The 25,637-nt window shown below is 37.6% G+C and overlaps 1 protein-coding gene across 2 annotated transcripts in view; it reads left to right on the top strand.

The window, feature by feature from the left end:
* Positions 1 to 25,637, top strand: part of itga8 (integrin, alpha 8) — a 78,247-nt gene that overhangs the window by 10,773 nt on the left and 41,837 nt on the right. For both annotated transcript variants that reach the window (XM_058746891.1, XM_058746890.1), the window contains 9 exons: positions 2,110 to 2,171; positions 2,511 to 2,556; positions 5,303 to 5,428; positions 5,911 to 5,955; positions 8,600 to 8,643; positions 9,331 to 9,387; positions 9,930 to 9,982; positions 11,369 to 11,574; positions 17,379 to 17,570. In XM_058746891.1, the coding sequence (XP_058602874.1) occupies positions 2,110 to 2,171; positions 2,511 to 2,556; positions 5,303 to 5,428; positions 5,911 to 5,955; positions 8,600 to 8,643; positions 9,331 to 9,387; positions 9,930 to 9,982; positions 11,369 to 11,574; positions 17,379 to 17,570 (831 nt within the window). The remainder of the gene's footprint in view (positions 1 to 2,109; positions 2,172 to 2,510; positions 2,557 to 5,302; positions 5,429 to 5,910; positions 5,956 to 8,599; positions 8,644 to 9,330; positions 9,388 to 9,929; positions 9,983 to 11,368; positions 11,575 to 17,378; positions 17,571 to 25,637) is intronic.

Here is a 25,637-nt window from a genome sequence, read left to right as displayed (position 1 = left end):
CTTTTAATGAAATCCTGTATTGGTTTTATGCCAGATGTAATGGGACACACACCTTCCAAAAAGTTCAATTTTTGTCGCATCAGTCCACAGAATATTTGCCCAAAAGTCTTGGGGATAATCAAGATATTTTTTGGCAAATGTGAGACGAGCCTTTGTGTTCTTTTTGGTCAGCAGTGGCTTTTGCCTTGGAACTCTCTCATGGATGCCGTTTTTGCCCAGTCTCTTTCTTATTGTTGAATCATGAACACTGACCTTAATTGAGGCAAGTGAGGCCTGCAGTTCTTTAGATGTTGTTCTGTGTTCTTTTATGACCTCTTGGATGAGTCGTCGTTGTGCTCTTGGAGTAATTTTGGTAGGCCAGCCACCCCTGGGAAGGTTCACCACTGTTCCAAGTTTTCTCCATTTGTGGATAATGGCTCTGACTGTGGTTCGCTGGAGTCCCAAAGCCTTAGAAATGGCTTTATAACCCTTTCCAGACTGATATATGTCAACTAATTTTATTTGTCATCTGTTCTTGAATTTCTTTAGATTGCGGCATGATGTGTTGCTCTTTAAGCATGCTTCACTTTGTCAGACAGGTTCTATTTAAGTGATTTCTTGATTCAACAGGTCTGGCAGTAGAACCTTTTTTAAAAAACAATTACTTTTTTTTATTGCTGTGGCCATACAAGTAGGGCAGGAGATATAGGGGGTATATTGAATATTTGTTGATGATTAATTTTTCAGCTTCAATGTAAGAATAATTATATTACTGACAGTAATTTACTGTTAGAACTCAATAAATTAAGTATTCCATATTTATTAAGTATTTAAGCATTTAATATATTGTTAATATACTCTATAATTATTTTACTATTATAATATTTTACTGTTTTAATACATAGTCTGTCTGATGTAGTGTTGTGCAAGTTACTTCCAAACTGTAATACATTATAGATTACTTGTTACTGTTATTTAAAAGTAATTCCTTACCTTACAATATTACTGTCTCAGAATTGTAATGCGTTACATGACTCCTCTATTACTTTTGAGTTACTTTCACCAAAAGAACTACAGAAGTAGAACATTACGAAATGATAAAATGTACTGCAGAGCATTTTACATCCAGTAGAGGGCCATATGGTTTAGCATGACTGTGGGCTATCCAGGCTACTAACAATATAACTTATAATTGGCAAAGTGAAGGCTCAAGACAATGCAAGAAAGGATGACGGCCAGAATCACAAAAGGTCCAAGTCTGTTAAAAGTATGGTAGAGGTAAAGTGATTATCTGGTGATATCTGTGAATAGCTTGGGTCTATTCATATTAGACACAACAGGACTATATGTAAACTCTAATGCCATGACAAGATGCACATTTTTTCTTTTCTTATTGTTGCCATTATTTTATTCTCTTTGAATTCAAGAGGCCGAAATCATGCCGTGTTTCCACTGTCGAGCCAGTAGCCTTTCGGCACTCCTGTAAAACCCGCCCTAAACACGCCTTCACTGGACTACGTCACACAATACAAAGTTCCACCAGCAAGAGGGAGATGAATGAATAAATCGCTAAACAAATATATCAAAAGCTGCCGTTTAGTCTTTATTTACAAACTTGGACACCACACGCGGCTATTGACTGACTATGAACAGGAAATAGAACTTACTTGCGGCATTTTTGATTCGTTAATGTCTCGCAGTCTTGCTGTTTTTTCTTTGAACAATTACATTTTGGGCTAAAAGTATGTTGTAATGCAAGCGTTACTGAACATGTACCGAGTAAAATATTACTGAAAATTTATTAGTAATGCCTTACACTACTGCGTTACAGCAAAAAGTAATCCGTTACTGTAATGCATTACTTTTGTAACGCGTTACTCTCAACACTGCTGATGTATGATCATTCCAATATATTCAGTAATTAGGTAGTTCAAAGAGGAATTTAGACACTCATATTTACATTTAATCTCATTTAACAATACTATCTGAATTTGTGAACTTTACATTTCATTGCATTACATTATTCATTTACCTCAATATTTTACAGATTTGTCTTCGAAGTGCTGAAACTTTCCGTACTCATTCATATCCTAAAGGCTTGTGTAAATGAAGTTGCTCTGATCTTTATAGATAACCCGGACCCCGAGGGCCAGGGCTTCTGCCAGGCAGGCTTCAGTGTTGATTTCACTAAGGTAACAAATCTCCCTCCTCAACCCTGTCTGTGTATTTCATCTTTATGATTACACACTCCTGTGCGACATGTCCTGCCTTTTGTTCAAAATCTCACAGCAGTCATTTCCAGTTTTAAATGGAAATGTTATGTATCGATTTGACCCTTCATTCAAGCAGGATGAGGGCTTATTCCTCATTATTTCTTTTGTCTCTGCTTATACAGATGCTTGTAAGTTTTTCTCCATAATCCTGCTCAAAATGCACAAGCAAACACACAGAAATAAACACATTTTTGAGGGCTGTGTCCTCATTTCTACCTTCTCTCCCATTTCCTCACTTTTTTTTTCTCCATCTCTCAGGAAGGGACTCTGGTTGTGGGAGGGCCAGGGAGTTTCTACTGGCAAGGTAACACACTTCTCCTCATTATTTTGTCTTTTCCATCATTCCATCCTTTTACAGAGTTTCTCTGAGTGAGATTGGCAGACGCAAGTCTCTCATATCCCAGACTCACAGTCTCACAGGACCCCAAGAATCTCAGTTTCGTCCAACAAACTGACCAGGCTGACCCTTTCCCCACCTTCAGAGCAGAATAACAGACACTCAGAACGATGACACGTCACCTCCCATGAGTCCTGTTACCTAAATAATCAGGGATTATCTCAGTGTGTTAGCGCTACCATTTCTGAGTCTGTTCAGCCGATCAGTGAAGTGTTCTGCTGCAATTCAGTCATCACAGATGGGTCAGTGATGGCGGTAATATAGCGGTCGTGATAATAGAAGACAGAGAGAGGTCAATGAGCTGCTCTTTCTGGTCAATGGCTTTAATGTTGGCTCACCGTTAGAGCTGTGATCATCGCTTTTAAACTCCAGTGAACGCAGGTTAATGAATGCCTGCACTTCTTCACTTTTAGACTGAATTATACGTTCTGCACAATTGGCGATGGAATGCATTTAAAGAGAATGCAGAAATCTGTGCATCTGCATATGTTTAGCGGTGTTTATGTTAGGGATAAATAAATCAGCAAGTGTTGGGCCATTTAGAGACTGCCAGCATCAACTAATCTGGCTGATTAACAAAACTGGCAGGTCCACTTTGAGTTGAGTTAAAAATCTACTAAGCTTTGTCAATGCATCTTTTTACAAATAATTATGCTGAATTTTGAGCAAATTTTGCATAAAATATTTAATTTCCAATGAATGTATTTTACATTAATACATTAATTAATGCATTTTTAAATAATATAATTTAGTTATAATTAATGTAATTATAATTTTGTATTATATTGCCTGTTAGCGACTTATGCTGGCTTGATATTGGTGATAAAAATAAGCTATTGAAAAACACAGATTTTATGCAGTGTATTGAGATTCCCACAGTAATGAAAACCTGGAAAAATCAGGGAATTCAAAAAAAGTCAAAATCTTACGTTTTTAAGACTTAATTTCTTAATGTTTTTTAATTAATTTTTTTAAATTTCTTAAAAAATAATGTTCCACTCTAATATATCTAATTAGCCATAAACTGCCTTTTGGAAGTGCAGTGTCTTTAACATTTTAATATTAAACTTATAATTTATAATGTGTTTATCCCATAATCATGAATGGCTGAAGAAGTGATAGAAAAGTATGTGTCAAATCCAAAAGGTGTAAAAAAGCTTCAAGAATACATCTAACTGTATTTCTTGTAGTGAAGTGCTCCTCTTAAAAATCTTTAAAAAATGCGTGGAATGGATGTTTGGCCCTGACCAAATGAGGCACAGCTAAATATTTTGTGGCCGGATGTATATGTAATTGTTTATGTGTCTGGATTTGGATCACAATGCTAGATGTTGATTGTTGTGTAATTGCAGTCGTATGTTAAGACATAAAAACAGATTTGTTCAATTTTCAGACCCCGCACAGCCTGAACTCAGAGTCAAGGCCCTTAATAAATACTAATAATACTCGGTTCCACGTCACGTCTCACATGTGTTATTGGTTTTTGTTAGTAATGAAGAGACAGTTGACTTGAGATGACACAAAAATGTCTATTTCTCTCATATACTTCATGCTGCGGACAAATACAGATGCATTAGAAGTTATGACCTGCCACTCGCTTTCTCTCCTCTCCTCTTTTCCCACGCTCAGTCCATCTTAACCTTTGCCTTTCATAATTTTTTTGGGGGGAAAGACAACAGATTTCTGTGAGGAGAAAAAGTACCACATGTTGTGTCGTGTGTGTCCAACAAAACAAATGCAAATCAATAGAGACGCATGTACACACAGACACACAGCTAAACACACACATTAAGAGAGATTAATGGTTGGAGTTCAGGTCAGACTGTAGCCTGGTAGTAAAAGAGAGTAATGTGTTTATTGAACATGAACAACAAAAATGGAAGACATTCCTCTCACTCTTACATCTTAATCTGAGAACTTGCATGCGTGTTGTTTTCCTCAGTGCTTGTTTAATGTAGATAGTTGCAGATTGACATATCTGAATGTTGTGGAAGTAATACAGGGAGGTTTTAACAGTTTTTAGAGAAGTTGTGTCCCCTTTGAATGTTTCTGCATGTTGAGAATTAAGCTTCCATCCTTGGATCAAATTATCATTAATGGACCATTCTGCAATAGCAGTGGTATTTCCACCGGAAAACTTATCAATCCTATATTAAAACTATGCAACAATTTTTTTTTTCTTAAATTATTTCAAGGTCACAATAATTCATCTTAGAATTAGAAAGATAATAGAAATTAGAAATATATTACAAAAAATATATAATTGATCTTAATATAATTTTACAACTATTGTAGATGAATATATTTATTTAACTATCTTTTTTTAAATATAAAAAAATGGCATAAAAGGAAAAAATATTTTCCTTTTAGAATAAAAAAAAAAATAAATAATTTCACATATAGAAACTCATGCCCTTAGCCTATAAGGTTTTTTATAAGGTCAAAAAAAACTTTATTGCTGTTTTTATTCCTGTTGTTTTAGTGCATATGATTTCTACAGGAATTTTTGTACTTTACAGTTTGTTTTGCCATCCAAAAATAAGCAAGAACATCTGCCACCACAATTGTACAATGTCTGTGATGCACATCAACACACACTGACACAAAATCAGTAGGCCTATTTGGAAACTAATGTGTATTTGTGTGTGTTTAGGTCAAGTGATCACTGCAGGTGTTGCAGAAATATTGAACGGCTATTCCCTAAAAACTATTCTGCGCAAAGTTCAGGGAGAGAAGCAGACTGTGGCTGCATCAGACGCATATGATGACAGTTACCTAGGTAAGAGACGTGTTTGTGTGTGTTTGCCTTTGAAAGGTAAAGATGCTTTATGGGACACCAGCGATTTTCTTTGGGGCCCTGTTTATGGGTCAGAGGACCAGCCCTCTGTCAATTTAATAAACACACGCGCACATGAATACACATGAGATTTTTTGGTGGATGTTGAGGTAACCTTGACCCTCTGTCCCATAGCTCAATTCGGTGCTAAGTTTGTGCCTACTGATGACATTTCCATCTGGAACTACAGACCTCAAAACACTCATACACACACACACACACACACATTTTTAATTACACACTTGAAAATCCTGTGAACATTTTCCCTGTAAGTAATCATCATCACAGCTGGACTGTCACGATACTAGTGCAATTGATAATAAAATGATGAGATAAAACCAACATGAGTAAACATGGTTTTTAAACTGACCCACTTTGGTTAGCGGCATCAACTGTTCCTTATGTTCTCTTTCTGTGTCTGGTAGGTTACTCTGTAGCGGTCGGAGAGTTCACAGGTGATTCGGAACAAGGTAAGAACTATTAAACCTTTTATATATGCGAATGATACAGATTAAAGGGATAGTTCACCAAAAAATTATAATTCTATCATCATTTACTCCATCATGTTGTTCTTTTTTCTGTGGAACTCAAAAGACTCCATGTCTAAACAGAACATTCTTTAAAGTATCTTCTTTGCTAGTCACATGTTGTAATGTTCGGGTTGAGTACCAGATCTCAGACACATAAACAAACCTCTGCATTTTTTATAGAGTTTGTGTATTAATGTGAGTGCATGAAAGAGATCTCTGTCTCTGTGTGTGGTTGTTGTGTGGATTTGTTGCTTACTGAGCTTTGATCGGACCCTTCAGCCTCAGACCATAATTACAGAGCACTCCCAGGATTCTGTCCCTGACATGCCACCCAGTGACAAACAGCCCATCTGCAGTCTGTCATCCCTCTCTAACACAAATACGTGTGTGTGCCCATACTGACTCATAAGCAATCATTAGCCTACCTACCCATCAGACAGTACCGTTCTGCAAAACCCTTCTACTTATTTACCAACCACCCACAATCCAGCTTGAACAGACTAAAATCTGGAATAAAATAATCTTGTGTGAATTATTATGCTATATAATAGAGTGCATCTAATTGAAAAGTACACATTTAAAATTTTCTACATTGTAAAAAAAAGCCAGTTAAATGCAGCTGTGGTTGCCAGAAGTTCACTGTAAAATACTGTGACAGTGTTTCTTATATTGCGGGACGGTATATTTCAATAAGGTGATATAATGTTAAAATACCTATCTTTCAAAATCTGCTACTGATACAGATGCCACAATAGAAAACCACATAATGAATCAGAGTTAATTGCAAGTGGCCTATCCATGAAACATGGTCATACTTGCTTTTAAATGGTACTTACATACTTGCACAGGTTGATACAAACAAAGACAAAACACCAGAGTGGTAAAGCATATGAGACTAAAATAATGCAATAAACATTAACTAAATAATGCAATAATTATCAACTACATATCCTATTATCACCCAGCTCTAATATGGTAAATGTGACTATAAGGCATGGAGATATAAGATATTATAAACATTAACATCATGATTTTCTGTAAAGCTGCTTTAAAATTGTGTGTATTGTGCTATAGAAGTAAATTTGACTTGAGTATGCTCTGATTGGCCAACTGGCACAGTGCATTGTGATTGGCCGAACACTGCAAGCACTCGTTGGAAATGTAACGAGTGTAAGATATGGAATCACACAATTTTTAATTGAGATTTATACATCATCTGAAAGCTGATTGAATAACCTTTCTCCATTCATGTATGGTTTGTTAGTATAGGACAATATTTGGCCGAGATACAACTATTTGAAAATCTGGAATCTGAGGGTGCAAAAAAAATCTAAATATTGAGAAAATCACCTTTAAAGTCGTCCAAATGAAGTTCTTAGCAATGCATATTACTAAACAAAAATTAAGTTTTGATATATTTACGGTAGGAAACTTACAAAATACCTTCATGTAACATGATTTTTACTTAATATCCTAATGATTTTTGGCATAAAAATATTGATAATTTTGACCCATACAACGTATTGGCTATTGCTACAAATATACCTGTGCTACTTATGACTGGTTTTGTGGTCCAGGGTCACATATGGTAATGTATTAACAGGTTTTTATTAACAGGTCTTTTTCTGTTAAAATGACAAACAATTTATAGAGTTTATTGATCATGAGTGCAGTAATTCATCAAATGATGATTATGAAGTATGACAGATTGCAATAGTCTGCTGTGTCATCCACAAGTTACCACTCAAAACTAACCTGCAAAATAGAAAATGGTGACAAAATTATGTTCTGCACCATTTTTGGGGGGTATATGTGCTCTGTTACAGTGAATCAGACAGCATGCACAAATAATCAACGCTATCGGCAGTTTCATTTCATTCTTCCCATAATTCCCTCTCTGTCTTTCTCAGACATATGTTCTATCTGGTCTGGATTAGTGGTGAATCCAGAGAGGAGAGACATGCTGATCTCTTTTTGTCAGAGTTTCATACATGGCCTTTGCTGTGGCACACTTTGCGGTCAAGGAAGGCGGGAAATTTGAGGTGGCGGGGGGAAGGGTCGAGGACAAGCGGGGCTGCGATGGGTCCCTGGGAGTCTGGGAGATTTCAAGTTAGAAATGAGGCAGACTTTTGAACAGTCCCTCTCCGATCTCAGTGGGTGGGACAGATCCGAAAGACAGCCGCAAACACTCCCACCACATCACTATCTCCAAGATCATCCATCAGGCCTCAGACAGCCTCTGTCTCCTCCACTATGTGTCTTTCTCCTCTCTGTCTCTCTCTTCTAAATATTTATAATAAATGAGTGACTGACATGGTGTTGACAGAGATGAGATTAACAACACTCACACGTCTCACCTCACTGTTTAGCCTGAGATACACTAGATAAGTGGTTGTGAGTGTGGAAATGTTCACTTATACACACTTCTCAAAACAAGAAAAGTGTATGTTTTATTATTGTTGAGTACTGAAGCACATTATTTGTTTCTTCAAACTCTGCAAGTCTAAAATATATAAACCTGCTGACGCATATGTAAATAGCTCAGGTATGTTTACTGTATGCTTTTCTTATGTCCCCTCTGCAGAATTGGTAGCAGGGGTACCTCGAGGCGCGCACAACTTTGGTTATGTAAGTATACAGTCCTAAACAGACTTTGTTTCCTGTGTTTCTGTCATGGTAAGATATGGAATCAAAGGTCAGAGGGAAAGGTCAAGGGGGAAGGAAGAATGTGAGAAATGTTCAAGAGGTTAGTCACTACCTTTGTACTAAAATTGAAACATTTGTTTATTCAAATAAACAAAAAAAAAAAGCTGTATGTTTTGCAAAGACTGGTATTCCGGTAAAACCTCGTCACTTGTGTAAGTGCATATGAGTTTCTCATCTGGATGTGATTTGAAGTCTTAAGAAGGAATTCCCAATTAGGGCTGTAGCATCTAGGACGTAGGGGTGTCCCCTTTGGCCCTCAATTAAACAGAATCATATTCAGCTGGATAGGTGGTTTGTGAGGCAGACAGTGAATTTGGGTCTTTTTTTTTTACTGCATGTTATATTCTTGGGTATTAGCCATATGTGGCTTTGTTTGATTTAGGATCTCAGTCATACGTGCCCCATAAAAACATCCACTAAGATCAATCTGGATGTAATTATTAGAGTGCTAAACGCCTAACATGAGGAAAATCACTCTGGTTTGGAGTGGAGGACAGACATGTGGTCAAATTCACAAGTCCTGCAGTACATCAGAATCATGACGATCTGTCATGAATGGAAATAGTGTTTTATTAGCACTAATACAATCTGACTGTTCTCTTATTATAGGTGGCTGTGATCAATGCAACAAACCTGACTTTTATTCAGAATTTCACTGGGGAGCAGGTGAGTGACTGTCCAACCTTTCATTTGTTTTGTCTTTTTATTTCTTGTTTTTAACATTTTTGTTTGATGTTTTTGTTTGTTAACATGCTATTTGTTTACTATGAATTATTTGCAGGAGTTGTGGGTCAGTTCAAAGTTCTAAGTTGTGCAAATAGAGCAGCCACATTTTGACATACTTTACTATAATTGCATATTGCCCCTCCATTGTAAGCCGGAGAGCTAAAATGACTCTTTTAGATAGTGAAAGTGTGTAGTGTGACTGTACTGCATACCTGGTTATGTGCTCTTTGTCATTTGATGAATTTAATGCTGCCATAGTCAATAGAAATTGCACAGAAACATCTCTTTTAAATGATTTTTTATTTTTATTGTTGTTCTTTTGAGTTTTGCCTTCTACAGCCAATGGAAGCCAAAGCACAATGTTATTTAATATATTTATGTCTGGCTAAATTGGACCAAAGGAAGTTTTTGAATGAGACACAGACCTTTTAATTGCATTCTCTCCATCTCACATTTATATTTCATATAACTTTTTCTGGCAGATGGCCTCTTATTTTGGATACACCGTTGCAGTGACTGATCTAAATGGAGATGGGTAAGTCAACATGGAAATTAATGTCTAATGACGACATGTAAGGTCATAAAACAGTTGTTCTATGCAAGAGGTGATGGTAAATGAGTAAGTCTGTCTACATTAGGGTCATTCTTATGAAATCTATGTTTATCCCCATGTGAGGCGACTCAAAAGAGCACATTCTGTAGTTGTAATACTTAGGTGTTCCTCACAGTCTGTTTGCATTGAAACCAGGCTTTCTTATATGTCCGTATTATTTGTTTTGAGCTAATTTAATTTACCAGCTCACACTGTATTTAGTTACAAGGTGTATTCAGAACTAAATAGAACTTGGACCATGTAAATCATATAAATAGGACCATGAGGTTTTATATGGCTTTGGCTTATTTAGATTCATGCATTAAGCTCTGGTTTACTCGACCCTTGTTTAAATGCTCACATCGTCCAAGAGGGAATTTGATATGTATAAAATTTGTTTCTAATTTGGTCTTATGAGGATACAAAACTTTGCTGACACATCAGCGCCAAAGCTTCTTCTCTTATGTCTGAAATGCTGACATATGTTTATGCCATTAACTGAAAGGCTTCCTTGCCAACGGTACATAGTTGAATACACAGTAAAACAGCAGTATACACAAAGAAAGAGCAGTTAAATGATACACCAGCAATGACCAACGCACAGAGCTCATTACAGCTCATTACACTTATAGCCATTGAAATGGCTCATTTGCTGGAAACAGGGCCAATCAGTCTTTAGTGTTGAAATCAATGTATCGTTTTTGTTATTTTTTGGCTACTAAATGCTGAAACGTATAAATCACAGTGATTTACTTTTAGATATTAAATAACATAACTTGGTTATATCTGTTATCTTAGATCTAAGAAGTCTTGAGAAATTTTCTACAATGTTTCATTCCATTTTATCATTGGAATTCCGCCACCAACTTTGTTGGTTTAGTCCAGGTTATTCTCAGAATGCCCTGTTCTGAACTGTAGGAACATTTTGGTGTTCCTCCATCGGTCCTCGCACAGTCCAAAACACACTCCTAAATTCATATCTCCAGGCAAAATGTCTCTGTTTTATATTATCAGCATTTATAAGATTTATGCTTTATCCCCCGCCATGATACTGTCATGCGCTGGCTCGTCTTTGTCTTCTCTGATGGCTCATATTTTACAATGGTTCAGTGGTGCACTTCCTCAAGGGTGACGTCTTGTATGATACTTTGACTTCAAACATGCACTATAAAGCTGCAGGTCTTTATTCAGTTGTTAACCATCCATTCAGTTTCCAAGTAAAGCATCTTCAAAACAAATACATATACAATTTATGTTACTTATGGGCCTCCAAAAATGCAAAACCTAGACGTGTTTGTGTCAAATTTGTGAATTTATGTGTACGCGCAGGCTAGATGACGTGCTAGTTGGAGCTCCACTCTACATGGACCGTGAGTTTGAGAGTAAACCTCGTGAGGTGGGCCGTGTGTACTTGTATTTGCAAGAGGATGTGCTTCTCTTCTCCCCTCCAATCACACTCACTGGAACGCACGTCTTTGGCCGGTATGGAAGTGCCATCGCCCCTCTCGGAGATATCAACCAGGATGGCTACCTTGGTAAGACTTTGTGTTAATGTAGTTTCAGAGTGTTGTCTTGCATGTTTCAGGAGTTTTTCCAAGGCCAGTGAGACAGAGGTTACATATACACCCATTTCCTACTTGTCTTTTTTGTGTAGGATATCCTGTCTCTCTATCACACACTTAAAATGTACAGTTCTAGCCAGTCGGGAAGGGTAAAATTAGTGATTTGGTGCCCTTGTCTGCATTTTCCTGTGAAGAGTTTAGTGTGAACCACTCTGTTGCATGTGTGTTTTGAGTTTTTGAATGGAGGTCACATGGTTTATGTTCCTGTTGCTATTCAACCACTAGTATTGCAAAATAAATAATGGTCAACAAAAAATCTATATGATTGAAAAATCTACAATAAATCAGATTGAAATAATTTAATAATTTAGAAATGTATATTAAACACCGTCATGAATGTAACAATAGGGCTTATTCGCAAACACCGGAAGTAGCTAACCGCGGCCATTTTGTTGACATGACATTTGCCCGCCCCCAGCCGCCCGCGCGTAGATTTGAGTTGAGGGGAGAAGTAAGTTAGCCTAATGGCTTCATCTCGTCGGTATCAAGAGAAGATACGCTTGATTGGTGTGGACCCATATCAAATAGACCCAACAGCCTTAAGTAAAGATCCGTCCTTATTGTCAGCCGTCACTTATCCGGATATTTATAACTATCTCGTTCATACAGTATCCGCATAACAAAATAACACAGTATCATACAAGCACTAATTCTCTACCTAGTATCAATGCCAGACCTATATGTTCATATAGTTATTGATACTAATTTAATAATTGTCTCAATGTATGGCAGCTTCCTCTATTTGAAAGAGCAGTTTCAGCCACTGCTTACAGCTAACCATATGTGATAAAATTATGGGGACAGACTTTGCTGTGAGGTAACTTTAAGTCATCTAAAAACTGTAACGTTAGCCTACATGTGATAAAATGATGGGAACAGACTTTTCTGTGAGGCATAACGTTATATCCCTAACGTTACCTGTGGTAAAATGATGGGAACAGACTTTGCTGTAGGGAGTTGGCTGAAAGTTTAGCCTATTTATCCTAGCTAGCCACAAGTCTCTCCTGCGCTGGCTCAACTCCTCTGTCTCCTTCCCTTCGCGTTTTCTGACAGTCGGTATCGCATAAAAACTAACTCCGGGGTTCTTATTGCTGCTGTTAGAACAGCCGTGTATTACACAACACACCATCGCTGTTTAAAAAAAATACAGCGATAATACCATGGATAATACCGAAGCTGCCTCGCTTGTCAATTGACAGACTGACAGTTGCCGTGGTTTCTATGTCAACAACATGGCCGCCGCGAACATTGATGACGTAGATCGAATAACAACTATAAATAGAGTTTATAAATTCACCCCCACAAAATTATGAATTAAAGCTGAAATTAAAAATTTGGAGTATTTTAAATTTTGGTCAGAGCATTGTTGACCTGCCTGGGCACACAGAAAATAACTTTTTGTTGAGCCCTGTCTCTCAGTTTCTGTCCTGATCATCACTAATTATGTTGTCATGGCAGCATTTCTCTATTTATTATGATTTTTCAGAGATCTTTCTGCATCTGAAAGAAACCAGGTGTTCATGGGTGGAGTTTAGAGACAGATTGAGTTGAGTTGTAGACAGAGGTTTTCTGTTGTGCTGGTCACTGAGTGTGTGTGTGTGTGTGTGTGTGTGTGTGCGTGCACATGTGCAGTCTATGAATTAGCTCCATATGTTACTGTAACATGATCTGATATTTCAGTGTAATTTTAAAATGACACTTGATGTGGATGAAAGTAAGATGAGGATATGATATCCATACATGAGATGCAAGCCACCTGATTCTCTGATTTCCAAAAGCATGTTGTCATATAAAACTTTACAACTTGTATGAAATGCCAGTGTGCTTAGAGACTCAAATATTGTATATAATGTGTCTGTGAGTTCTATGGTAACAAAACACACTTTGATTTATGCAGGGGTTCATTTTGTGGATTACTTATAGGTCTTGACTCATTTTTTTCTGGCAATGTAAAAGTATCACATTATGAGATGCTGCTGCCTTGGAGTTTTGGAGAATAATGACTTAATCAATAACTGGTATGGTCATAATGAATCTGATATCACACACTGTTTCTCTGTTACACAAGCCATATGGCTGCACTGGTGTGATGAAGTGACTCTTGTCACAGTGTCTCTGTGTGCTTCTGTACTTCTGCTGTTTGAATTATTCTGTCTTATAGCTAGTTGCTTGGCTTCTTTGCTCTGAGCTTAGTTTGTTCAGTTTTGTTGCTCTGTTGCCTCCGGATGGATTTGCTTTTGAGAGGATCCAGTGAAAGGCATCACTTATGTGTGTGGTTAAACAGTCTGTAGTGTCCTGGTGTTTAGTGTTGGTTGTTGTCAGGTCCAGACAGAATCTGTAAAGTTTTTTTTTTCTTTTGCTGAATTTGGGAGACATTTATCAAAGTACATTTAACAAAGTACATATAAGAGCTTATAATTGTAATTCCATTACGGCCAGAAAATGAGATTAGGCCCTTGAGCACGACTTACGTGTCTAAGTCAATACGTGCGTGTTATTTTTGGACCAAGTGGTTTCTTATGTCTATAAAATGTCTGTTTCTCTCCACTGTGGCATGTAGTATATGTATGCAGTCCATTAAAGCCAAGCCACACAATTAAGTATCTTGTAAAGTGTCATAATGAATTTGGTCTCATATATATTATGCTGTTCTTTTTCGTCGACCATCTGACTGTTAATGTTGGGGGTCTTTGGGCACTGTGCCTACTACTGTGCCCACTGCTAGAAAACAGGAAAAGGAAATGATCAAGAATCACCAACAACACGCGACGGATATTTATAGAGAGGAACTTGTCCAAGAGAAACAGTAAAACAGCATTATTACATACGCTGACGCACATGTGCACATACACTTCCCACTCACACACACACACGGTGGTCCGGTGGACGGAAATGAGCGTTTTCTTGTGGTGATGATTTTATTTTTCTAAGTCTAATTAAACTTTTCATTCCTGTCTACCTCAGAACAGTTTTCTTAGCTCAGAAGATTTCCATGAGCACACATTCCTCTCAGATCTGTCATTAGTCATGGGCTCTCTCTCTTTCCCTATTCTGTATCCTTTTATCCCTTTGTTTTTGTCAGTTCTTTGGCGTTTGACAGTTATTTTCATTACAGAGTGAGGACATAGATCGGGGATACTTAAAGCCTGGCCTATGGGTGAAATTCAGCTCCCCGTGAGGTTATCAGCAGACATAACTATCCTCAACAACATCCATGTCTACATTACAACCAAGTGACACAACAGGACAAAAATCCTTTATATTCAGAAAGGCTGTGTACACCCCGCTCTAATTTTGCTCCATCAAACAACTTGCTCATAGTGTAGACAGGCTTGATGATTTGTCACTGTCACACTGATTTGATGCTGGGGTGCAGACTAGAGTAGATGCTGGGGTAGACATGTGTTTGTATATAATACAAGACAATTAATTGAACACATGCCACAGTGGAGAGAAACAAACGTTTTACAGACATGAAAACCACTGGGTCCAACAACGTGCATATTATAAAATTACGCCCATTGACCAAACACACTTCACTTTCAGCCCACATTCTAATGGACGTATAATAATAATGGCTAATAAGAATTAGATATATTTAGTAAATTACATTAAATTCAATTTTATTTTAAAATACCCTTCACTAGGAGTTTGATTGACATGCAATCTCACCAATTCTAACACTAAATTTGCCATTTTGTACGACAAATAAACTCGACAGGAAAGTTAGTATATTAAAATTGGTGGATTTGAACTTGAAAACTGGTGTGTATTGACGTCTTTCCATAAAACAACAAACTTTACAATGTTCATTCATGTTTATTTCATGCTATAACTAGTAGTAAGAAATGATCTTTCCACATAATGCTTGAACTGAGGCACTACAGCGATCTGTCATGAAACATTAAAGAGCCACAAAATGGTATTTATTGTTTGAATTTCTAAAAAATTACAAAATTTGAAAGCTGAGATTGTGTCAGTGCAATGTCAGTGTCCTCTTTATGCCTCAATATATTTTTCACTATTGGTGCATATACGCACTTTATTTTAATGGGAGGATCTGAAGTTAGCATACTGGTGTCATGATCGCTACTGTGAGGAGCACATAGGAGATCTTCTACAAATAATATCTTTATTCTTCCAAATCACTGAGAACACACACAGTACATGGAGATGACATTTAAGACCCGACAGAGAACATTACGCAGACTATACATTAAATACTAAACGAGGGACAGACAGGTGTGGGGAATCAACTAATAATCAAACTAATCAGACTGGGGAGAGACTGGGTCACGGTCCGGAACACATGGGGAGCAAAAACACAACAAAAACAGTCCAGGGGCGTGACAACTGGACGCATTTATGAATTTTATGAATGAATTTATGTGTAAATAAGATGTCACAATTAAATTCACATGGTCTACGCTGAGTGAAAAGGATCTTTTAAAGAAGTTCCAGCACTGTTTTAATAAATATATGAGTCTGATATGCAGTAAGCCACACTTTTAAACCAAATGAAAGCCATATATCATTACTATTACCGGATAATTCAGTGGCCCCTGGTCATTCAACAGCAGCCCTAAAGTAATGTGAATATCCCTGACATAGATCTTTATAGAGCTTATTTCCTCAACATCTCCTCAGTCGCTCTGTTCCTCTGCCTTTCTGCCCCTCAGTGGGCATCTCTGTCTGGGTCAGCATTTCTCTGTTTCTTTAGTTTTCCACTCATGTGCGTGTGCTGCTGCCCAAATGTAGGTTAATGACTTGAGCAGCACTGCTGGCAGGAGGAACACTTGAACAGATAACCCTACCCTGGAGATTTATTGGCCATGCAGTAGTGGACTTGGACTTGTGCTTGTGCATGAGTCTGTTATTGTTCTGTAATAGTCCCTCAGTGCCGAAGAGAAAAGAGCGGTCGCTCCCTGTGGAGCTTTGTGTAAATCATCGGTATTCTTTTCAGCAGCATCCTCTGTTCTTCCACATGAAAGCATCTCTCTGTTCCTCTCCAACATATCAAACACTGAAATAATCAATAATAAATTATAAATAACAAAATGGAGCAGATCCAAACTTAATGTGAATCCTGGTGATGTGGTAGGTACTGTATGGAAGCCTGTTTTATGTTAGAATAAAAGCTAAATCCAACTTTGTGACTTTATTTATCAAAATCTCTTTATATTTCTTCATATCTTACAGTTGCAACTTCATGTTTTTATCTCACAAAGTGACTTTTTATCTCGCAGATGAGACTATATCTCACATTGTGACTTTATTTGACAGAATTGAGACTTTGTCTTACTGTTTAGACTTTACATCTCAAATTGTGGCTTTATGTCGCAATTGCCACTTTATATCTTTCAATTGCGAGTATCTCAAAATTGAGACTTTATATCTAACAATGAAGAATTTATATCGCACACTGTAACTTTGTATTGCACAATCAGACCTTATATCTCACATTGTGACTTTATATCTCAATGGCGACTTTGTCTAACAATTTTTTATCTCACTGTTTAGACTTTGTATCGTATTACACCTTTATATCTCAAAATTAGGATTTTACAATTGAACAATTGCAACTTTAGATTTCACATTGAGACACTGATGAAAAAACAGGCTTCCATAGGCAGGCTGTGAGTGGAAACAAATAGGATATACATCTTGTATATGCTGTTATTGATCAAATATTGTTTCTCCATCTTTTTCTTACTCAGATGTGGCAATAGGGGCTCCGTTCGCAGGAGAGGATCGTGGTGGCAGGGTCTTCATCTATAACGGACAAAAATCTGGGCTGATGTTACAGGCATCTCAAGTGCTAAAAGGCGACTGGGCTTCATCCACCGTCCCAGCAGGCTTTGGATTCACCCTGCGTGGAGATTCTGACCTCGATAACAACCAGTACCCTGGTGAGTAAAGAAAAATGTTCAGTCTCTTCCTCTCTCTGTTTACGCAAGTTTCTGTTAAGACAATCATGCTTAGGAACTGATGTAAGCCATGGAGATCAGATGTAGGAGGAATGAAAGACTGGACAAAGAAGAAAAAGACTGGACTGAGACATCCAGGTTGAGTCACATTGTTGGTCAGTCCATGTCAGTCCACAACTGTGTGCAAGTATTTCCACTCATTCTTCTTAATTTCTTGGCCTTTTCTTTGACTTTCTTTGTCTCCTTTTATGGAGGGATATTGTTTCTGCATATTTTTCTCATTACTATGTTTATCATGGTTTATTTATCATGTTTTTATTGAAAACAATCTTTCGCAGAGTGTGATGAAATCCATGTGATTTCTGACGCTCTCTGCTGTCTGAGCCACATCAAATCATGCATTTATGAATGTTTCAGCTTATTTTTATTGAGTACAGTGATTTTGGAGTTTACCTGAGAAGGTCAGATCTTATTGAACATTTAGATACTTCAAAGTCAATCATTTTGAAACTATGGCGATAAATATTTGCAGGTGACTGAACAAGCTATTTATAGCCTGTGTATGTGTATGTGTGTGTGACAGATTGTTATGTGGCAGATGTTGACTGGGCTCCAGATGAAGTTTCAAGGGTTCAACTCTGTTTCTTTCAGCCATTCTGGTTCTTTCTCTGGTTCTTTCACGTGACGTTTTATGATGAAAGATTAATAATTGCTTTATTGTGGCTGAAATCAAACTTTTAAAGTGTTTGCAAACAAATATGTTATATTATGTGATGTATTATGGAACTGTGCCCAAACAAAAGCCATTTATCTGGAATATGTCCTGAACTGACATGCATTCAGGCAAAAGAGCCTCTGATTTCCCTGTTGAGGTCTAGCAGTGTTGAAAAATTAAGACAATGTGGCTCTATCATGAGGTTATTAGTTTGGGCATCCCAACATGGTGTTTGTGGATTAGTTTATATTGATTTGAACTGCCAGAGTGAATATCCAGAGCTTTCTGAAGAACATGTTCTCACAATCCAACACAGCTGCGCCATAATCTTGTTTTGACTAATAGAAATATGAATTAATTGTTTCACTGAAACTGCAAAAACATCCAGTGTGTTTCTAAAGCTAAACTCTGCTGTAACGCCTCAAGTTCGTTTCAGCAAAAACAGAGCAGTGTGTTCGTTCTTTCTGTCCTTTAATCTCCTCTTTCGTTTTTTTAATGGCATTGTACAAAATCATCAAAGCAGATGCTGTCACATGCTTTCTTTAAAGAGACGGGAAGTCAGATGGGTAGGCAGCTTATATGCACATGTGTGTGTTGAGCGAGTGTGTGGGTGTTTGTTCTTTCATGGCGACAGGATTGTCATCTTAAATATGCTCTAATAAAAGCAGATCTTTTCCATACATGAAAACCTTCAATGGATGGCAAAACAATCACACACAGGTGTGCATACACGCACACAATGATGTTGAACAGACCCAGAAAGCAAGACGAAAGACAGAAAACAGGTTTTCCTGTCTCTTATTCTCAAAATGGATAAATTGCAGCTTTTTAGAGATGTGATCTCAGTAATCTTTGATCAGTGTGAATCTTGTAATAGGCCTCTCAGTATATAATTGAAGTGTGTGCATGTAAATTTTTACATGGTTCATCACTTTGTTCAGTTCATTTAGATTAAAATCATAAGGTGCTTTGGATAAAGCCATGTGCTAGTGAATAAACATAAATGGGATATGTGGGATGTGTGTGGAACTTTTTATTTTATTTTTTGAAGTCTGTCGATAAAGTTGGTTATGGTTTCTTGCATCAGAAATAGTCATAATTTAGTTTTACATGACTATTTTATACTTTGTAGATTTTGACATGTAATCATGTTAGTTATGTTGATCGTTCTAACATATTCTGAAAAAACTTGCTTGATCTCTATTTATCTGTCATTCTACCAGGTAGCCACTATGACATCTCATTGGCCCAAAATCACACTCTTCATAATTGTACATTAGAGAGATCACCAAAAATGAAAATTGTAATTTACGCACCCACGTTATTCCATAGTGGCATGACTTTCTTTCTTCTGCAGAACATAGAAGAAGCAGGGGTTTTTTGTCCATACAGTGGAAGTCACTGGTCACCAAAACATTTTAGTTACTAACATTCTACAGAATATCTTAAAAGTCATTCAGGTGAGGGACAGAACAACATAAGGGTGATGGACAAAATTGTCATTTTTGTGTGAATTATCCCTTCAGTATCTTCTGATTGGCTGTGGTTTTGTCTTATTGTGCAACAATTTCATGTTCAGCATGTGTTGGGAAGGTTACTTTGGAAATGTACGGTAATGAGTAGTGTAACTATTTCAATTACTGTATTAAAGTAATGTAACTGATTACCTATTGAACACTTTTCTAAATTTCTAACGAATGTTTTCAGCTGTTAATTATTGTGAAAAATTAAACCAGGCAGGACTTAAGACCTCTTTTTACTTTGAGATTGTTCTTTAAAATCATAACAAGATATGGTTTAATAGCTATAGTACTGTTTTTGAAATCAAATCTTTGCATAGCTATGACAGGAAACACTGGCATCTAACAATGCTTTAGAAAAAAACAGTTAATCTTAAAAAATAAAGCATATACATAAATCCAAATAGGAAATAAAACAGTTATCAAGTGTCCTATTCTGTGTCATAAACTCCTGAAACACTGGTGTTTCATATTTTAGAGCAGTCAATGTAATTTGGGAAAGAAATCAATCAAATCTGTGTGGAAATATTCAGCTGTAACCCCCATTACAATCGTTAACATTTTCATAAGTAACTGTAATTTAACTACACATTGTTCTCAATAACTGTAACAGATTACAGTTACATTTATTTAGTAATTAAATTACGTAAATCTGTTACATGTAACTTACTCCCCAACACTGTATGACAAACTATTGCTTGTTGCTGGAAACTTGGTGAACACCATGTTTGAGTATGTCTACATAGATTCTAAAAACTATTTTGTTTCCAAAAAGGCCTGTTATTCATTATATGTTATAAATCAGCACACATGGTTACCTTTCCTGTTTTTCCTGTATTTTCATTTGTGTGTGTGGTTTGGGGTTAATGTGAGGGTTAGCATGAACTTTGTGGTTAAACACAGGGTTTAAGTCAAAGGTGAAGGGTCATTCATCATGACCTGCTTAAACAGCAGTAGAGATTTTGTATTTTGCATTTCCTGTCTGCCGCTTCAGGCATTGTTCTCAGACAGAACACAAAACAGACACGCTCACTTTGCACATTTAGAAACAATTACTTTATTAACAAAGCGATTCAGAATCTGTCATTCTGATGGTAAAAAAAAAATAAAAATGGTGGAAAGAAATTTGTGATTAGAATTCCCCTTTACACTATATTTCTACATTATATTACTTCCAAAAACATATGTTGTTTGTGCGTGAAACTGATGTTACATTCAGGACCCATTAGAAATGTTTTAAGAACTTAACTGTTTTAAGATCCCTTTAGTGAGCCCTCCAAAATGTGCATTTACTCCCAATCCGATCAAGAACATTTCCATCCAGACATCTACAGGGAGGAGTTTGTTTCTGATTTTTTTGGAGGGGAAGAGATGGATGGATGTGTGATTGTATGTCAGGTGAAATGAGAGAGAAATTCAGAGCTGGAGGTAAAAGAGGGGATTGCATTAGTTGGCTGTGGTCCGGCATTTCATTGGCTAGAGGATGAAGATGACTATAACAGACTCCATCCTCATTAAAGTTTAAGTGCTTGAGCTTCTTCCATCCCCTCCCTCCATCATTCCACCTCCTATTAACCTATTCGTGCGGTTAAGACCCTTGTGTTGTGGTGGCCAGAGGGTTCGAGCTGAATATTTTGAGGTTGACTCTTGTAGCACACACACACGTTTACACCTCACTGCCGTTCTGAGGAAGTCACTCAAAGAGTGCGCAAATGGACTTTCCAGATGTGAGAATGTAATAGATTGAATTATTCTGTCATCATCTCTGCCTCACAGATACAAGGTGAGAACTCAGGCCTTCGGGGTGTGCGTGTGTCTGTCAGTCGGCTTTAGTGTGTGTGTTTCGGTCCATTGTGTTCGAGGTGTGTTTTCTGTCACAATACCAAAAGCTGCAGACTCTGGTTTACAATGGGATCTTTGCCAAGGGTATCTCGTTCCTGAAGGCAGGACCTGATGGAAAACGAAGCCAGTGATCAACCTCAGTGAAACAAGAATCAAAGCCGCAGTCTCTGAGCACTCATTAGGGTGCTGGAGCTGATCTGGAACATTCCTGCATATGAGTCTCTGAGTTTGCCTGACTGAAAGCATCCCTCCAGGACCGATTTGTGCTCTTCCTTCCTATTAATGCTTAGTACAATTCATAAACTGAGGAGAGAAAGTGTTCTCTCGCTCAAGTTTGATGAAAGACCAAATGAAACCGACCTAGTGTGAAGGTTAAAGTTGAATGTTTACTTTTTAGAAATTCTATACATATAACAAAAACTATTTCACCACCAAAGAAATCAAATGTCTAATATTGTAATATTGTCTGAGCGGGTGTCAGAATCTGCTTTTTTGCTATCGTTTATGTTGGTTCAGTTATACATACTAGTTTAATGAGATGTCAGAGATGAATGAATGGTTATAGCTTTAGCAGAGGCCATAGAGGAAGCAACAGACCACAAACACACACACACAGCCAATATTTCCACAGTTTCATCTCAGGTACAGGAGGTGTGGTTTGTGCACACAGACCTGAATATTTGATGATGTTGTACGTGACCTTGTTTTGTTTGTTCTGATAATTAAAAAAAAAAGTTATTTTTAGTAAAAATGTTACTTTTGTTATGCTAAATTACTTAAATATTTAAGAATATCAGCACCCTTGCAATTCTGTCAGAAAATGCAACCCTTCTCTCAGAAAATTGTTGCAGTTGCAAATGTTTTGGTACTCACGTTTATTTTTTTTGTTTGCATTGGAACAACACAAAAAAACAGAGAAGAAAAGTCAAATCTGATACAATTCCACACAGAATCCGAAAAATGCACAGGACAAAATTATTGGCACCCTTAACTTAATATTTGGTTGGACCTAGGGATGCTCCGATCAGGATTTTTGCAGCCGATACCGAGTACCGATTTCTTGTCATGGTGATCAGCCGATACCGATGCATATTCTGATGCTTCAAGCTTTATATAACATAAGTAATAACGATACATATGTTAATAATAATTTAATGAATAATAATATCCACTGTGACATTCCAGATAAAGTTTAAAAGGAGTAAAGCCTCTGTTAATACTATTGAGTTGGCTAATATGGCCAAAGAAGATATTTTGTTTTATAAATAAATGTTCATAGATGGAGACGTAAAGCCTGCGCAGATCAGCTCCAACGTCACTGAATCTGCTGTTAAAAATGAACCATCCATTCATCATATCATCATGCAAAACATACACGACATATAGCAAATGTTTCATTGTTTCTCGAAACGTCATAGCATTTCCACACCGGCGATGACTTGCAGCATATGTCCCCACGCATCATATACGTCATCACGCGTTGACGTCATCAAATTGCGATCGGTACGTGAGATCGGCCATATGTATGAGTACCGATCGAGTCATAAAATGTGATTATCAGCCAATACTGATCTCCGGCCGATCGATCGGAGCATCCCTAGTAGGACCCCCTTTGGAAAAAATTACTGAAATCAATCGCTTCCTGTAACCATGAATGAGTTTCTTACACCTCTCTACTGGAATTTTGGACCACTCTTCTTTTGCAAACTGCTCCAGGTCATTCAGATTTGAAGGATGCCTTTCTCCCAACTGCTGTTTTGAGATCTCTCCACAGGTGTTCTATGGGATTCAGATCTGGACTCATTGCTGGCCATTTCAGAACTCTCCAGCGCTTTGTTTGTAACCATTTCTGAGTGCTTTTTGAAGTGTGTTTTGGGTCATTGTCCTGCTGGAAGACCCATGACCTCTGGTGGAGACAGCTTTCTGACACTGGCCACTACGTTGCGCCCCAAAATTCTTTGGTAATCATCAGATTTCATGATACCGTTCACACAGTCAAGGCATCGTGTTCCAGAAGCAGCAAAGCAACCCTAAAACATTTTTGAACCTCCACCCTGTTTAACTGTAGGGACTAGGCATTGGCCGGTATGAGATTCTGACAGTATGATAACCTTAGATAAAAATATCACGGTTTCACGGTATCACAGTATTGCGATTACAGCTCTAAAATATGTTATTTTTAAATCTCTGGATAAAAAACAACGTTTTTTCCACTGAACACAATACATTTTATTTTTAAGAAACATATAGAACATTTTGGAACGGAAAACATGTCAGGCTAAATAATTAATATAAATAATTGAATTCTTGTTAATTAAATTACTTGCAGTCACTTAAGTGAGCCTAAACCTGCAGCTCAACAATAATCAGAACATAAATAACTTATTTTCTGTAAAAAAAAAATGCAGTCATTAAACCTGCAGCTCAACAAGGTTTTTGGAGATATGCTCACTTTCTACACATTCATCTTTCAGTACAAGTTATGAGCGGTGAGGTACAAAGATGTGTGCACATAAGGAGAAAGCGCGATTGTGTCTCTCACACACACACACACACGGTCTCTCTCCGTATAACACTCAAACAGTGGCAAAGACACCTGAGAGCCAGCAGTTTGTTTCTTTTTTTAAATGATGTGATTTTGAGCAGATGTAAACAATGGCAGGAGGCTTAAAATTATAGACGTGATACCAGCTAAACGTATTGTACTAAATCACAGAAACGTAGTACTTTAGTCTGCTATTCCCCGCTCTGTGAAGTAACGTGAGGGAGGAAACTAGTTGACGTTAGCTAGTTAATTAGCCATGTTATCTGTAGCAGGCCACATAGTATTTATTCCAACACTGAAACAACCGGCGAATGGGTCTCTGTCTTGATCGAGGGTGAAAGAGGGAGAAATGAAGACGTTTGTGTATATCGTTTGTGTACGACCTGGAAGTATTTATTTAGTGATCGGCGCCAAAACGTCATCTGTACGGAACATAGTAGTGTACGGAACATTAGTCTACTTTACCCGAAAAATTCCCATACAGCAGACTTCGCCTTTTTCGACGGGGGAAAAAGTTCCAGGGATTCACCTCATTCGGCCATCATCCTATACACGGGTTACTCTCACTGACCGCTATGCGGAGGAGGAGGAGTCATGTGACTCATTACGCTCTTCACTGCTCACAACTGAGGGAGTCCTGCACTTTCCGTCTTTGACGACACGTAAAAAAACTGCGCATACCGCAGGAACGGTATAACAGACAATTTTAGTGGTTTTGAAACCGTGAATTTTCCAAACCGCGGTATACCTTGAAACCGGTTATCGTCCCATGCCTAGTAGTGACGTGTTCTTTTCTTTGAAGGCCTCATTTCTTTTTCTGTAAACAGTGCCATGATGTCCTTTACCAAAAAGCTCTACTTTTGTCTCATCTGTACGTTCTCCCAGAAGAATTGTGGTTTTGTCACATAAGTTTTGGCAAACTCCAGTCTTGCTTTTTTATGCCTTTGTGTCAGCAGTGGTGTCCTCCTGGGTCTCCTACCATAGTGTCCCTTTTCATTCAGATGGCGACGGATAGTGCGAGCTGACACTGTTGTACCCTGTGTCTGCAGATCAGCTTGAATTTGTTTGGAAGTTAATCGGGGTTCTTTATCCACCATTCGAACAATCCTTTTTTGTAATTTTTCATTAATTTTGCTTTTCTGTCCACGTCCAGGGAGGTTAGCTACAGTGTCATGGGCTGTAAACCTCTTGATGATATTGCGCACAGTGGACACAGGAACATTAAGATCTCTGGAGATGGACTAAAGCCTCGTTCAGACTGTCAGCCCAAATCCGATTTTTGTGCAAATTCGATTGAAATCCGATCATATTTAAATAGTCTGAACGGCAATGAACTAAATGAAATCCGATTTGTGCAAATCCGTTTCGAGCTACATTCGTATGTGGTTTGGAATCCTATTCAAATCGCATTTCTGGAAATCAGTTTC

The sequence above is a fragment of the Onychostoma macrolepis genome, chromosome 16 (assembly GCF_012432095.1).
Source record: "Onychostoma macrolepis isolate SWU-2019 chromosome 16, ASM1243209v1, whole genome shotgun sequence".
NCBI classification, from domain to species: domain Eukaryota; kingdom Metazoa; phylum Chordata; class Actinopteri; order Cypriniformes; family Cyprinidae; genus Onychostoma; species Onychostoma macrolepis.
This window is presented reverse-complemented; position numbering and strand designations above follow the sequence as displayed.